Consider the following 16,464-nt stretch of genomic DNA (forward strand, 5'->3'; position numbering starts at 1 on the left):
GTTTTTAATGCATTTTTGCAACCATCGTATTTTGGTTTTCCTATAACTGACTTGATTTTATTTCTTTCAATTAGAACTGAAGCACATTCTAGAAATGTTGCAACTTGAAAATAATGAACTACAAGGTCTAAAACTACAACATAGCCAAAAAGTTAATGAATTAGAAAAGACTCAAGTTGCAGTACTAAAGGTAGGTGTGTGGTGGAGTAGGTAACTGAACTCTAGTCTCCCAAGTCCCAGGTTTGTGCCCTAACCACTGCACCATTCTTCCTCTCAAAGAACCTCAATTAAATCTGACACAATGCAATAGAAAGTTCCAGTGTGCAGTTTATATTTCATGATAACTTGTAAAATCACAGGCTGTTTGCCTTTGTGTATAGTTTAGTAAAAGGAGTAGTAAGTGCTGTATATGCAGGCTGCAATGAACTCTGGGAACTTTGTGGATAAAAGGTCCTGTGCAGATGTACAGAAAGGTGGTGTTAGCTTGGTTTTATTTTCTTTAATATCTGCATCTGTTACACACATACTGTATTTGTGTCGTATTTCATAGGAGAAACTAGAGTTAGAGAATCTCCAGCAACTGTCCCAGCGTCAGAGAGGGGAAATGGAGTGGCAGAGACAGCTCCTTGAGAAAGACCAGCAAGAAAAGGAGATGCTAGCTTCTCAAATGCGCACTCTGCAAAACAACACTGAATCTTTGAGAAAAGAAAAGCAACAACTTGAAGAAACCTATCAGAGTTTGGAGAGAAAATTGTCACAAACTAAAAAGTGGGTGAAATAAACTTTTTCAAAGATCAGTGATTGGAAAGCTTTTGTTCTCTAGAATTACTTTTTGCATTTATTGTCATGAACAATTTGTTCCTTTAAAAAAAAAAAAAAAAGGATAAATGACTATACTATCCATTACTGTGGAGGTGTCTTTTAATCATTCCTACTTTGGCTTGTGTCTGTGTTTAAAACTTCAGTTGAACACTTGCTACATCTGCGATATTGCGGCAGTGTGGTAAGAGACCATTTGAAAGCAACATGTTCAGTCTTGAAATGGGACAGAAGATGTTACTTCCCATAAAACTGCCTGTAGTAGTATAGCTATTTTTTTTTTAAATCCTTGCCAAATATTTTAAACAGACCAAGAATGTGTTGTTTTTTCTTCACATTTTACAGAAATTTAACTGCTATTGAAGATAGTAGCAAAGCTGCACTGTCTAATGTAGAGAAAATGGACTTAAATGTCAGAAAACTGAAACAGGAAATTGACCAACTAAACAGACACAAAAAATCACTAAATGGAGACATTGCAGTAATACAGCAGCATCTTCAAGGTAAAGAAAAGTTGTGAATTTTAAGTGACAATGTATAGCTTCATATTTTTACTTAAAGCCACAGTGTATGTCCATAAGTTATACAATGTAGCATGCTGAGTGATGTATCATGGGTTAAATTACAGTTTTCTATTAGACTCATTCTTCAAATATTATAGAAAGTTCCTTCTGTGTGTGCATAACACACACACACACACACACACACACACACACACACACACGTACGTGTGGGGTTAATTCATGGATTGTCAATTCAGATTATTTTCTTTTCTTTTACCAAACATATTTTGTTTTCTGCAGAGAAAAAGGAAGAGCTAGATACACTGACGGGTGAACTGAGTGACTCCAGGCAACAACTTCAGCTGGTAGAACAGGTTAGCTTTGCTTAAAGATTAAATATATGCTTAATCAAAAACTAAAAACTATGTTACAACAATGCGAACACCGAAGCATAAACCAAAGGATGATTTTTCGTTATCCCCCAAGGTTCATATTTTTTCACGTATGTATTGTAATACAGCCATTTTCTGGATCTGTGCATATTAGCTCAAGGGTGTGGGCCTTACAGATTGTTTAGATATTTTAGACTTCCATCAAGAGGAAAAAATCCTAAATGAGCTTGAGTCACTTGGAGCACAATACCATTTTAACTAGGATCCAAGATGTTGTGGTGGTGTTGTTAAAACATGGAAGGAAGGTTGATCTGTGACAATGTTCATGTCCAAAGTATAAGTTTCACAGTTTAAGATATGTCCTCTTGCAACTCTGTAGTAATTTTCCCAATCCTGCAATCCTCAATAGCTAAGTTTGGACATCAGCAATAAGGTAACATAAGGTTGGCAGAATATGGCCCAATGAGAGGATTGTTTTGTGTAGGATCCTTAGAGAATTTATTTTGAGCCACTATTCACTTGATTTTGTATTTGATCTATAATGCAGGATCTGAAAAATACCACAAAGCATCAGGATGAGTTGCTTAGAGAGCAGGCAACCCTAAAAGAAGACATCAGTGAATGTTTAAACAAGTATAAGGATTGCCAGGAGAGACACAAAAGGAAGGAGAACCAACTGCAGCAGCTTCAGAGAGAAATCGAAGAGAGGAAACTAGAACTAGCCAAACAAGAAATGGTAATGAGACTCAGATTATCTCTTTCTTGTCTTTGCATGACTGGTGGAGACACAGCTTCTGTGCTTCTAAAATTATTTTGGCAAAAAGGGTATAGGTGTGAGTTTGCAATTTTAATATAATACTTCTATCTAATTTTTTTTAATTTCATTTGGAGAGAAATAGCAATAGAGCATGAGATTTCACATTCTGGAACAGAAACTTTAACACTACAAAACAATGGCAATCCATTATTAATAACAAAGAGCCAGATTCTCCCCTGTGGTGTGACCACTTTGTGCTGAAATGCAGCACAAAGCTTTCTTAAAACAATGGGAAGATCATCCCAGTGTAAGGAGATCTTTTTGCAGAAGAAAGTTGGCACATGATATCTATTCCACCCACCCCACACCTACCCTTCTGGCTGCAGGTATAGATGGTATCTCAAGAGAAAATGGATCATTGATGAAGTTTCTCTGCACCCTTTTATCCTCAGCTGTTGAGAGCTAGCATAAAGCAGCTCTTAAGCTGTTCTGATCTTCACCAGGGAATTGAGCAAGCATATTGTCGATTTAGGATTGTGGGAACATAAAGGTGGGATAAATTGAGACATGATCAGAATTTTGAGTTTCAACATAAATTTAAAAATTTTAAAAATAAACCAGGACAAATGTTAATGAAATTGAAGGAAAAAAAAAAAAAAAGCTAATGTGGTCTTGGGATCTATCAGGCGAGGTATTTCCAGTAGAGATAAGGAGGTATTAGTACCGTTATACATGGCACTGGTGAGACCTCATCTGGAATATTGGGTGCAGTTCTGGTCTTCCATGTTTAAGAAGGATGAATTCAAACTGGAACAGATACAGAAAAGGGCTACTATGATGATCCGAGGAATGGAAAACCTGTCTTATGAAAGGAGACTCAAAGAGCTTGGCTTGTTTAGCCTAACCAAAAGAAGGCTGAGAGGAGATATGATTGCTATTTATAAATATATCAGAGGGATAAATACCACGGTGAGAGAAGAATTATTTGAGCTCCTTACCAATGTGGATACAAGAACAAAAGGATATAAACTGGCCATCAGGAAGTTTAGACTTGAAATTAGACAAAGGTTTCTAACCATCAGAGGCGTAAAGTTCTGGAACAGCCTTCCAAGGGAAGCAGTGGGGGCAAAAGACCTATCTGGCTTCATAGAATCATAGACTATCAGGGTTGGAAGGGACCTCAGGAGGTCATCTAGTCCAACCCCCTGCTCAAAGCAGGACCAATCCCCAATTTTTGCCCCAGATCCCTAAATGGCCCCTTCAAGGATTGAACTCACAACCCTGGGTTTAGCAGGCCAGTGCTCAAACCACTGAGCTATAGTTTATGGAGAAGATGATATGATGGGATAGCCTAATTTTGGCAATTAATTGATCTTCGACTATTAGTGGTAGATATGCCCAATGACCTGTGATGGGATGTTAGGTGGGCTGGGATCTGAGTTACTACAGAGAATTATTTCCTGGGTGTCTGGCTGGTGAGTCTTGCTCACATGCTCAGGGTTTAGCTGATTGCCATATTTGGGGTCAGGAAGGAATTTTCCCCCAGGGCAGATTGGCAGAGGCCCTGGGGGGTTTTCGCCTTCCTCTGCAGCCTGGGGCATGGGTCACTTGCTGGAAGATTCTCTGCACCTTGAAGTCTTTAAACCACGATTTGAGGACTTCAGTAGCTCAGACATAGATGAGAGGTTTGTTACAGGAGTTGGTGGGTGAGATTCCGTTGCCTGCGTTGTGCAGGAGGTCAGACTAGACGATCATAATGGTCCCTTCTGACCTTAAAGTCTATGATTCCCTTTCATGTTTTGACGGGCTATAAAGCTACTTGGAATTTGATACATGTTGAAAAATCAGGTTTTTTTAATTGTGAATTTTTCTTTTGACATCAGTTCTATTCAATGCCATATTTTACACGCCTCTCCCACACCACAGTGTTGTGTGTGCTCATCAGCTGCAGATGAAGATCTGGGCCTCTGTGTGTTACAATAATAGTAGATAACTAAAACCAATTTCTCATATTAGTTATTTTTTTCCATGTGTAGGAGCCACAATCTTACTGAAATAAACCATCATACTTATAACAGTTGTGTTTCATGGACAGCAGTTTTGTATCTGGGAGAATGCTATTAGTGTTGGTCTGATGAGTCAACAGCTTATTGCAGTGCTATGTCACACATTGATAATGGGAGTGGCTGGATGCATCTGAGAGACTCAACATCTGTAGAAGAGAACTCTGAACATTAGTATCATGTACAAACATCCAGCTTTGTAATATCTAGCCTAATGAACAGTAGTACAGTTTGGGGGAAAACGGAACTCTTGTTAAAGATTTTATATAAAGAGAAAACTAAAACAAACCATTTCTTGGGAAATTTTAAAATAAAAAAAATAGAAAAAAGGGGATTACCCATTTTCTTAATAATTAGAAGTTACTTTTGCACCATAATTAAAAGCAGGATTAAAGGATGGAGAAATGTGTTTGTCTAAATATCCTTTAAATGTTAGGAACAAGAAAAAGAAAAGCTAAGACACTAGCTCATATTCATAAAGAAAATAATTTTCTGTGTTTCTCAGGTTGATAGCTAGTGTGAAGATAATGGAATTGAATTGACATCAGTTCTGATTTTGCCCCCCTGTATTATTTTTCTAATATAATCTGTGGTGATGGTATTTGCTATTATTGAGCTGATACTACCCAACTGTCTCAACAAAAGTTAACACTTGACATCCTCTCTTTGTAGATTCTTCAGCACCTCAAGGCAGACACTGAATGTGAAGAAAAAAAATTAGAAGAGTATACAGCTAAATTGAAAGATCAGAAACAACTCTTGGAACAGGAGCTGACAGACCAACAAAGAAAATTTGAGCAGGCAATTGCTAAAGTAAGATTGGCAGAAGAAAGGGTTGAGAAACTGGAAAAGGAGGAGACTTGGTATACAGCACTGGAAGAAACAGTGAGAAAAACCAGTAAGATACTACTTACGTTCATAAAACTATGATATATGAGGGCTGATCCAAACCCTGTTGAAGTCAATGGGAGTCTTTCTATTGACTTTGCTAGGCTTTGGATCAGGCCACTGAAGCAGATTCTTAATAAATATTGATTGAGCTTCCCTACTTGGGGATGGAGCATTCCCAGGTTGATTTCGCTAGACCCAGTTGTTTTACTGTTTGTTTAGAAGACCAGTGTTCATGAAAATGAGAAAAATTGCATGGTAGTAATTTTCATAGGATTTGATCTTGACAGCATGACTATAACAGAAGGAAAAAGCAATTCCTGCTCTACTCTGTTAACCAGCAAGACAAGTGTGAAGAACTGTAAAACTAAATAGGATTGAAAAAGGAATTTCATGATCTCGTAAAGGGACTTAGATTATTCTCCAGATTATTCTCCAGTTATCACCATCTGAATACGATTTCAACCATAAAGACCAATGGAATTTCATTTCAGTGCCCTCTTACAATTTTTTATTGGCAAGTGTGTAATATGAGGGTTTGTTGTTGTTTTATTTTTTTAAGATAAAACAGAAGTTAGTATCATCCGTTTCAGTCTTGCTCCGTTTCTCTACCATAAAAGAACCAGTTAGCACAGCAGTATGGAGAAGTTGTGGGTCCCTGAAAACTGAAGAAACTATGGGTTTTGTGTATAGAAACTTTAAGGGCTTCTAGAGCTTTTGTTGCATGTCGCCCCCCACACACACAATGATTTTGCAATGAGTGTCATACACCCAATGTGAGTGGATACATTGACTTTCTGCTGATTAAAGTGTTTTTTTAAATTTAATTCCAGGACATCAGCTCTCGGAAAAAGAAACACAGTTACAAGAAAAAAACCAAGAGTTTTTATCCCTCCAGAAAGAACTGGAACTCTCAAAGGCTGAGTTAAACCACCTCCAAGATCAGATCCTGTTAGAGAGGAAGAAAGCAGAAAAGCAAATCACAAGTCTGAAGGAAGCAATCAAAACCCAAAGGACCCAGCTTGAGAGAGCACTTAATGTATGTTTTCATTATGTTGCTGTAAAAAGATCAATTTTAATTACTTTGCATTTTTCTTTAGAGAGAAAAATCCTGTATGTCCTTTTGAGCCTACAGGATACAATTCAGGCAATCAGCTCACAAGTCACCCACCCACACTCTGCTGTTCCTATGATGCCTTGCAAACACTCTCTTACTTGATCCTAGTTAGAGTGTACTGACTGTTCACAACAATACTATTTTAAGTTAGAGAAATGGTTTTATATTTACATGTATGTATGTATGTATGTTTGTTTGTTTGTTTTTTCTGAAATGAGTTTGTCCATAGGGGAAACAAGTAAAAGTTTCAGCAATTTTCACATTTATATCTTAGGAAAAAGAGAATGAAAACAGTTTTTTGCAGAAAGAAATGGCATCAGTAGAACGAGTGGCACACGATAATCATGAACGAGCAAAACGCCTGATTAAGGAGCTGGGTGAGATCCAACAGGATTACTTGGATCTCAAGTCACAGGTATGGTCTAGTACCTAACCATAATTCCATTTTTTCAATGGGAAGTTTTTGCCTGGAAATTTATGTATTTTCTAAACAAATTCATTTTCATTTTTAATCTGCCTGTGTTCACTTCTGTTATTAGCATAAATAAATGCATTTAAAACTTCCAAACAACACATAATCTATTGAGGGCCTAATACTGCAGTCCTTACTTATGCAAAACTTGCACTGAAATCATGGACTACAGGATTAGGCACTAATTGCCCTCAAGAATAATCAGTGTTTTTGGAAATTAAATTGATGTAATTTGTGAACCTGCTTTTATTTATTACGTACACATCAGTGTAAATCCTAGTATCTCTGTCTTTCAGTCATGCAAGCACTAGTAACATTATCAAGCACACTTTTTGACTGGTTTGGTTAAAAACTCTAACACATTAAAGATTAAATAGAGCCATCTGTTGAAAGTAAACTATTCAGTGAAATGCGTATAGCATACCTGAAATGGAGTGTGCTCTTGATGCCCAGCTTCAATTACTGATGCATGGCTAGGTTTTAGAGTATATTTTGAGTATAACCATGAAATTACTTTACAACTCTGGAAAAACTGAAGCCTCATTAACTGTCAGTCACCTCACATATTTTAGTAATTCCCATTAAATACATGCATGTGACTTTTTATTTTTAGATATAATTTTCACAATCTCTATAGAACTTTTTGTCAGTTTCTAAAGAATGATTGCAGTTTTCAGGTCATAGATATACTGTCTTTTTTGTACTTCACAGATTTGAAGTGTGCAGTAATCCCACAAAAATGCAGTCTCCCTCTTAGTTTAGATTAAACTGTAATGTTCAGCCAATAAAATTGCTGTAGTGGTTTAACTATCCTAGTCCACTAATTTTGACTTGAGAGTGCCTGAGAGAGGATGCTATCAGTACCTATATAGCAATCCAGGAGGACTGAGAGAAGATAGGAAATGGAATGTTCGTGTTTTAATGTTGCCAGTCTGACCTCAAGGGACCTTCAAAATTAGTTTACAGCTATGACAGAAGTTCCCTTCTGTTTGAATTACAGACGCCTCATACATACATCAGGATAAAACTTCTTAGCTTGGTCTTGCGGGCAAATTCTGAAATGTTTAGAAAGCTACTACTGTTCATTTTTAACAGCAGTAATGAGAGCAGTCTACAACCATGCATAACTGTTCAATTAGAATGTTTGTTTGTTTTAGAAGTAGGCGTGGGTTGTAAATGCAAAAAGACCATAGGTTGATGCTTTAACTTTTAACAATAATTTGATGGCAACATTGAGTTGTCATCCCTCTTTAGAGCATAAATCTGTCTTTGTACTGCTATTTAGATTAAAACTCAGGAAGATTTGGAAAAGAGACAAAAGGAGATAAAAGATGCAGTGAAGATGCTAAAATTGGAGGTGAAAGATGAAATTAGAACTGGCCTTAAAGACGTAAGCCAATCTCCTCCAGAGCTGTTGGATGATCTGGAAGCTGTTTTTGAAGCAAAAGAATGTCTGGAGTGTGAACTAGAAAACTTAAAAGAGAACTTTCCATTTTCAACTAATGAGGAAAGACCGCTGTCATTTGAAGAGAAGAGGGATTTGTCCAAAGTCCACTTAATGGTAAAATTACTTAAAAAAACACTTTATATATACAATCAAAACACTGCATCTGTCTACACCAGGATTAAATTTGGCCCTATTTGTTTAAATTGGCCACTTGATTGTGTATTCTGTGTACTTCATTTCACCATTCTCAATCTCCCATGCATAACTGGATACTCCTAGTAACCTCTCTCTTATTAAAACTGGATTGCTTAGCTGAGCTAAACTACATTTTTCTGGTAGATCTTTTTGGTTACTAATAATCAACTCAATCCTTCATTCCTTTTACACACACACACACACCCTTCCCCCAACTCCACTGATTTTAATGGAAGATGTGCATGTGAAAGGAATGGAAGATTGGTCCCAGTACATATTTAAGTTTTTGTGGTTTATATGGCATGGTAAAGATTTTTTTTTATTTTTTTTTAAACCGATTTAAAACCTTGGATTTTGGCCATTGAATATGATTCTCTTTCCTAAAGGATGAACAGTGGCGTGGAGAAGCACTCAGAGAAAAGCTGCGTCACCATGAAGATCGGCTCAAGGTTGTATCTCACACACTATATAACGCATTTATTTATTTATTTGCATAGCAGGGCGCCGTTGAAGAATTCTTTTTTCCTGTGGTTCTTGAACCATAATTTTATACCTTTTAAATAAACATACAATATGTCTTGCAACATCGTAGCTCTTTCCATTGGGATGAAAAGGAAGGAGAGGAAGGCACTGTATATTTTCAATGTAAATTAATAATTTATTGCTCAAAGTTCATGTTGTTTAAACATGCTTCCCGTAACACTACTTTTCCAGAAAGGCTTTTGTGTGTGAATGTTGTCATAATTCTTTGGTAATGCAGTGCATTGTGTAAGTTAACAATGTGATAGCCTCTAATACAAGTCTAGCCACAATCACAAATGGAACCAGACTTTGGTTAGCGCACATCTGCTGCTGCTCTTTATGTTTTATGTTGTTAGAAGATACCATACAAATATTGCTTTTCTGAATGGTCAGAACAGGCAGATTATTAGAACTGATAGGCAAAACAGCTTCCATCATATTGTGTTAATTTGTTTTTTTTTAAATAGTCTGACCTTCACTTTCAATTAAACACCTGGAACTGAAGCAGAAATTGGATATAAGGAAATAATTTAGTTGTTTTATTAAGGCTCAACTTCGACAATGCATGTCCCAGCAAGTGGAAGTATTGATTAGAGGGAAACGGCAAACGGAGGGCACCCTGCACAGCTTGAAGAGGCAAGTCGATGCACTAGATGAACTGGTTAGCAGCACCACTGCAGATTCACTCCTTCTGTCTCAGAGCTCATCCAGGCTAACGTCCTCCCTTTATGATGATCTTAATGTTACGCAGAACCAGGTAACACTTCAGAGCATTTTGCAGTACCACATTTTCAAATCATTGTGGTCTATTAACTCTGATGGCCACCCTGCTGTAGCCAAACATGCACTAATGTACTTTGTTTTCATAATCTTATGCTGCTGTAGAATTGTCCTGGAAAGTTTAATACAAATATGACAGTGTTTTGAAACACATGCATACAAAAATGGTAGTCTCCAGGTACTCTTTCTTAACTCCTTTTGATTTATCCCAACTCTGAAATGGCTGGTCCTGAAACTGAATTAGTTTTAAATCACTTTACTGTTTCTTGGACTTAATATTATAAAGCAATTTGTGTAGAACAGGAACTGGGGAGTTCTTAAAGGAATACCATCTTAAAAGTTTCTGCCTGAACATTTCCTACCTAAATTGGTTACAAGTAAACTCAAGATAATTGTAGCCAAAACACTAGAGAGGAAGGGGTCTGTTTTTTTCCCATTTGTGCACTTTGTGCATTATCAGTTTTTCCCTGTATAATAGAAAACAGGAAAGTGACTCTAAATCCACAAGTTGGCAATAGTAACTGAAATAGCTTTAACTTTTTTTAAAAAGTTACTAGATAAAGAGACACTGTTAGCTTAAACTGTGTATACCAGTTTTACAGAGTTCAGGAAGTTTGTACTATTGCAATACAAAGCTACATGGCAAACAATGACTTAACCAACTATACCCCCTGTAAAATTGGAAGCCTGGATATTTACCTTTTTACAGATGAGGAAGCAAAGAGACAGTTTACATTATCTACTCAAGGTCAAATTAAGTCCTGTCTGAATCAGTAGTAAAAACTATGTCTCCCCCATTTCTCTCTTGTACCTAAAGTCTATAACATCAGAGTACTCCATCACGAAAGTTACATCCATTTCTTCTGTAAATAGGGGCTACCTACCTTTTATATACTCACTTCCTGGTTCTTAGCCTTAATGCAAAGATGGCCCTCTAAACTGACAAATGAGAATAGCAACATAAGATGAATAGTCTGTGGGAAAGAATTTGCCTGTCAAGAGATGTGGATCTATTTTCTGACTATTGACTGAATCAGTGTACTATTATAAGGAGGATGTGGGGGGTGGCAGCTTAAACTTTATGTATTTATAAACTTCATGCTAAATTCTGCGATAGCAAACAGATTTGTATGTATGGGACTCTTTTGTGTAAGTGTTTTTCCACAAGTAAGTGACATTTCATTTAAAACAAACCAACCTTTGGAGGTGGAAGGTTACCATAACCTTGAAGTTTAAATCCCAGAGTAAATGAGTATTTCGGAGATTAATTTGAATTGCTCATTACGTGCATTAGCTTTCACGCTTCGTTTCTCAAACCATTTTACTCTTCTTTCTAGGTTGCTCTGACAGGAGGCCAGCAGGCATTTCATCTCGCTCTCAACGATTCCACCAATATCATACACAAGAAATAATCCCACTAAACCATGGAGGTAAGAGATTTGAGCCAGCTGTTACATTAAATCACATAGATCCCTACAGACAAGGTTAAGCAGAACTTCTCCTTGAAGACTTGTGTGTAGTAGGGCACAGCATATACTGCATCTTCTCAGAAACATAGTAGGTAGCTAATAGAGCTTTCTACTATACCGAGACATGCTACCTCTTCTTGGTTCCACATAATAGGTGCTTTATGGACCTAAAACAGGCTCCCCAAGGAAATCTCCACTGTTGTTTTAAATTCATCTCCAATTTAAAATTGTTTTGGGTCATATGTTTGGTGAAAATACTCTTGCCTTCTGTGTGGGAGTACCCCTTAACCCTCCAGTTTAACAGGTTGTACATTTTTATAGGAAGCAGAGGGGGTTGTACTTTGCACAGGGGCATTTTATCTTTAAGCTTGCCAACAGTTCAATGTGGCAGGGGCTAAGGTCTAGCTGTAAACCTGTGTGCTATGTTTTTCAAGACAACTTCAGTGGTAGGTTCTACGCTGTCAAATTCTGGCTTATATTGAATGCAGATTCTTCATAACGTTAATGGTGCTATTTTAATGAGGTACTTTGATTTGAGCCAACCATTCTTACTCAGGTAGGAGCTATCACTTCATGCAGTAGTCTCTAATAGACTGCTGTAAAGGAGTTCTTTTATATCTCCACTGGAGCAAATTCATGCTGGCCAGTTTTCATCTGCCAAGAGGTAGCCAGTTTTTCTATACAGTGAAACTGGAAATATGTACATCAAGAAGAACAACACACAAGGGCATTTTAAAAAAAAAACTGGCAGGATGTGATCCTCTGGCTGCCCTGGCTCTCTTCGCTCTTAGAGATCATCATCTTGCATCCAGAACAAAATAGCTTGCTGGTGTTCTAACAGAATCACTAACTTTCTCCAAACTTTTTTTTTTTGTAGTAGAAGAATGCTGACATTTAACGCTAACAGCTGTATGGCTAGGAATGACACTCTTTCTAGCCTGGTCCAAATATACAACCTGAAGAGTGCTACCTCATTAGCTTGGAAGTCTGGATAACCAGACACACCATACAGGCACCTGTCAAGGCAGCGTGGTCTACCATTCCTGAATATTTTTTCCATGTAAATACTGGCTGTAAGCCTCTGACAGTACTGTAAAGTTTTGTATGGCACTGTAACTTAAGTTACTTAAGCAAGAGATAATGGCAATATTTATGTTAAAGCCTGGTGTTAATATAAGAGGAACTTTTATTCTGGGGCACAAAGGTTGCAACAATTATCTCAAATCTTTAACAAATTTAATTTAAAGAAACACCACCACAAATTTGAACTTCTGTGGTATTGACACACATCTGGTAATAGTTCCTTTGGTAATAGTTCCTTCATCTGCTGTCAAACAAATGCCATTATTCCTCTGCCTTGATGCACATTACTTTGAATGGAATATTTCTTACACAAAATAAAGTTTGTACTGATTCTAAGATGTTACATGTACCATTACATGAAAATTACCATTTTCCATGAATTTGGTATTTAACTTTTCATAGAGATCATATCAGAGCTGTACTAAGAGTTCTCAACGCCATGTTTGTCACACTTAAATACCAGCAGTGTGAGAGGCTGCTGTTAAGGCAGTGTCTAGAGCTACAGGCCCCAAACTCCTTTCACCTCAGATTTGATACAGAAAGAAAAGCACAAAAAACTCTGGTTGTGCAGCTCTCTGGTCTATTTAAAATTCCCAGGGTACCGTGCAGTTCACACTGATATAAACAGAATATGGATACTGGCCATTAAATAGGCTGTGCTAGTGGGGTGGCCTGGGCCCCCCACTGGTGGGGGGGGCAGGTAGCAGCACATGGCCCAGGACCCCCTGCTAGGCTGGGGGAGAGCCTGGGACCTCTGCTGGTGCTGGGGGAGGACAGGAGGGATGCGGTGTGCAGTGGGACCCCTAGTGGGGGGAGGGTGGGTTGATGGAGTTGGCAAGCTTCCTATGCAGCTTCCTGGAAGCAGCTGGCATGTCCCTGCAGCTCCTAGGGGGAGGGCCCGCAGCCAATGGGTAGTGCCTGCAGGCAGGGAAACTGCACAGAGCACCCTGGGCCCTCAGTCTAGGAGCTGAAGGCACCCCAAAACTGCTGCTGGCCCAGTGACTGCCTGGCTTGGGCAGCCCATGAGCCAGCCATGCTGGCTGCTGCAGAAAAGTCATGGAGTCCATGACTTACCTCTAGTTACATTCAAAAATGTCTGCCATTGTTCCCATCTAGAAAGTGTGCCAGAATCTGTCTGACCAATTCACATCACCCAAATTGACTGAAATCCAAACCTTTATTTATGCAGTTCAGTAAGCGTGCAACAAGTGTTCAACAGGTAGCTGCAGGTCATACAGGCCTCGAGTGAATTCAGAGGTGGTATGGAGACCACATCTCTCTAAAGGTTGGGTTTTCTACTTAAAACTGGCTTTCAGGATTTTCTCTCCAACAAAAGCACTTGATAATGTGCATTCTCAATTCTGTACTCACTAATTAGATGAGCTAGGATTTAACATGGAGTTCTTTAAAAAACAAAAGAACACACACGACCACACATCACTTGTAGTCAGTCCTGAATGATTTGATGCCAAACAGTTTAACTTAATCTTGCATATAGGCTACATTTGAAGAAATTAAATTGCCATTGAATTGCATCTTGTTTAGTCTAAATAGGATTGGGTCAATAGTTTAAGTAACTCAGGCAGTCGCAACCCTTCCTTTACAGGGAATTTGTATGTTCAAGCTCTGTTGGTTGTAAATAGTAGGAAGAGAGACCAGACAGATGTTAAGTTTAATGGGAAGAGAGAAGTCTTGAAGTGCACTGAGATAGCACTGCTAGGAGAGTCCTTAAAACAGAAACATTGGGAGTGATCTCTAACAGCCCTTTCAGGCCCCCCACCCAAATCTTTGACCTCTCTGGAAAGGTCTTCCCTGTTATCCCTTCATGATACCTGCACAACCCTGTTCTCATACCTCACAGCTTTGAGATATTTGTGTCAGCTGGAAGATTGCACTTTCAGATGCTGGAAGCTTAATTTGTAACTTATATTTACTCATACACAATGGTCAGATTCACCACTACACAGCAGCTGCTTTGCATTGCTCAGGCAATGATTAGAAGTGACATAGTATCCTTTAAGTTTTTTCTATGACAAGGAGATTCCTAGATTAATTATGTAAACCAGCATTACAGGGGCAGGAAATTCACATGTAATAAAACTAAACGTGTTATGGAAATAATTAGGCACCCAGGCAACCTCAAGTCTACTCTATAGAGATACAAAATAATAAATACATATTTAATGAGAGGATCCAAACATTAAAGTATCTTGATCTTAACTCAGTTTCCTGAGTTTGTAATGCTCATTTCTGTATTCAGATGGAGAGGAAACCCTGACAAAGTATAGTACAATAGCAAGGGGCCTACCCTACAGCTGTCTTAGATTATAAACTCAATATATACAAAGTTTTCTAGGAATCTCTTCCTCATATTAAATGAATATAGAGGTGTACACCTAACTTTCCCCAAGCAAGATTCTAGAGGCATTGTGTACTAGTTAATCTTCACCTACTTGCATGGTCCAGGCTGTTAAACTTGTGATAAGTGGAAGTGCCACTTAAGTAATTCAGCCAAGTCTCCTTTCGGGTCATTGTACAATTTTAAATCCACACTATGAATCTTAAGTCCTCAGACAGTAGGTGTCCCACTTAGCAAGGCAAGTGCTGGCAAATGTATTTATGTACAGGTTGTGTAAGCGAGGTAGATGAACATTTCTAGCACATATTACACACACACACAGTGTTTTAGACTGAATGTGGCTTGAAGCATAAAAATTAAGACAAAATATTTATCTGTAGAAAGCATTTCATGAAAGCCATGTTGCATTTGAACTCTGCTTAGAAGACTAATACTGCTTTTGTGAAATTAAAGGCTTGGGGGGTCAACCCTTCCATTTCCAGTTGACTAGCTAACGAATGGTCATTAACCCAAAGGCCCTTTCTGCAACCTTAACACTAAGTAGTTAAAGAATCTTCACCCAGGTTACATCACTTTCCAAAACAAAGTATTTGATTAGATGTACATACATAACAGCAAAATTCTGCTTGTTTGGCCATACAGTGATGTTTTTGAAGGCAGAGGGACACTTTAGAACTCTTACCAGAGCTTTAAGAGTTGTGGGAGATTCCAGTAACAACTGGAGGAGTGCACACATGGATAAGACATACCTTGTTCTAACTAAGCACCAAGGGAAGTGGAAGCAGCAAGAACTAATAAAAAAAACTTGTATTATATAGAAAGCTTTCCACCAACACAATCGCTTTTATAGGAACTGTTTTAGGAGCATAACCTAGAACTAGTTTACAGAGCAAGTCACCAACAGGACTAAATCCACTAGGTGTTCGAGACCTACTTTCAAGCTTTATAGTGCAGCTGGACAGTATATGTAGTTGACATAAATCCCACTCAATGCACTAGTTAGGACTTCTTTTTTTTTTTTTTTTTTTTTTTTTTACACACAGCTGTACAATCAGCAGCTGTTAAGTGTTACTGCCCAGATTCATTTCACCTTCAAGCACATTTTGTCACTCCAATGACTTATTACAGAGGTGAGTGTTCTCTACTCCCAGTATTTGGATCTAGTTAGAGGTTGGAAGATTGTTTGCCTTCATGTTTAACTTAAAGGGAACCATCAAGCAAGTGGTTTAAGGCTTCAAGAAGTTCTTGCACTTCCAAGCAGTTGAAAATTAGCTGGTGCCCAGCAATAACCTGTGGCATACCCCACCATTGCACAACAGCTAAAGGCAGAGGGCCCTTCTTTGCTAGCAAAGTTATAGGTACTGAGAAATTCAAGTTTTGGTAATTCTGAACAAATCAAGTTCTCTGAGAGGAGATCCATGTGTAATCAGTTTGTCTGGCTACCGAGATAAGAGTGCGAAGCAAGAAATGGAGTGAAGCATTACTTACATAAACCAAGTCTTGTCAGAAGCAGCAAGACAGATAGGCAGAGTATTTTAGATTCTAAAAGTCCATGGGATGACTAAACCAAACTCATGAAAGTCTCAAATAAGGCAACC

At 38.2% G+C, this 16,464-nt stretch overlaps 1 protein-coding gene across 3 annotated transcripts in view; it reads left to right on the forward strand.

Moving 5' to 3' along the window:
* CNTRL (centriolin) overlaps positions 1-12,724 on the forward strand; it is a 57,756-nt gene extending 45,032 nt beyond the window's left edge. For all 3 annotated transcript variants that reach the window (XM_077835563.1, XM_077835564.1, XM_077835565.1), the window contains 13 exons: positions 75-190; positions 551-768; positions 1,165-1,322; positions 1,623-1,696; positions 2,262-2,450; positions 5,207-5,432; positions 6,256-6,461; positions 6,814-6,954; positions 8,297-8,572; positions 9,040-9,102; positions 9,723-9,932; positions 11,293-11,385; positions 12,302-12,724. In XM_077835563.1, the coding sequence (XP_077691689.1) occupies positions 75-190; positions 551-768; positions 1,165-1,322; positions 1,623-1,696; positions 2,262-2,450; positions 5,207-5,432; positions 6,256-6,461; positions 6,814-6,954; positions 8,297-8,572; positions 9,040-9,102; positions 9,723-9,932; positions 11,293-11,367 (1,952 nt within the window). In that variant the 3' untranslated portion in view covers positions 11,368-11,385; positions 12,302-12,724. The remainder of the gene's footprint in view (positions 1-74; positions 191-550; positions 769-1,164; positions 1,323-1,622; positions 1,697-2,261; positions 2,451-5,206; positions 5,433-6,255; positions 6,462-6,813; positions 6,955-8,296; positions 8,573-9,039; positions 9,103-9,722; positions 9,933-11,292; positions 11,386-12,301) is intronic.
* The last annotated feature ends 3,740 nt before the right edge of the window (positions 12,725-16,464 follow it).

Source organism: Eretmochelys imbricata, chromosome 16, assembly GCF_965152235.1.
Source record: "Eretmochelys imbricata isolate rEreImb1 chromosome 16, rEreImb1.hap1, whole genome shotgun sequence".
Classification (NCBI taxonomy): domain Eukaryota; kingdom Metazoa; phylum Chordata; order Testudines; family Cheloniidae; genus Eretmochelys; species Eretmochelys imbricata.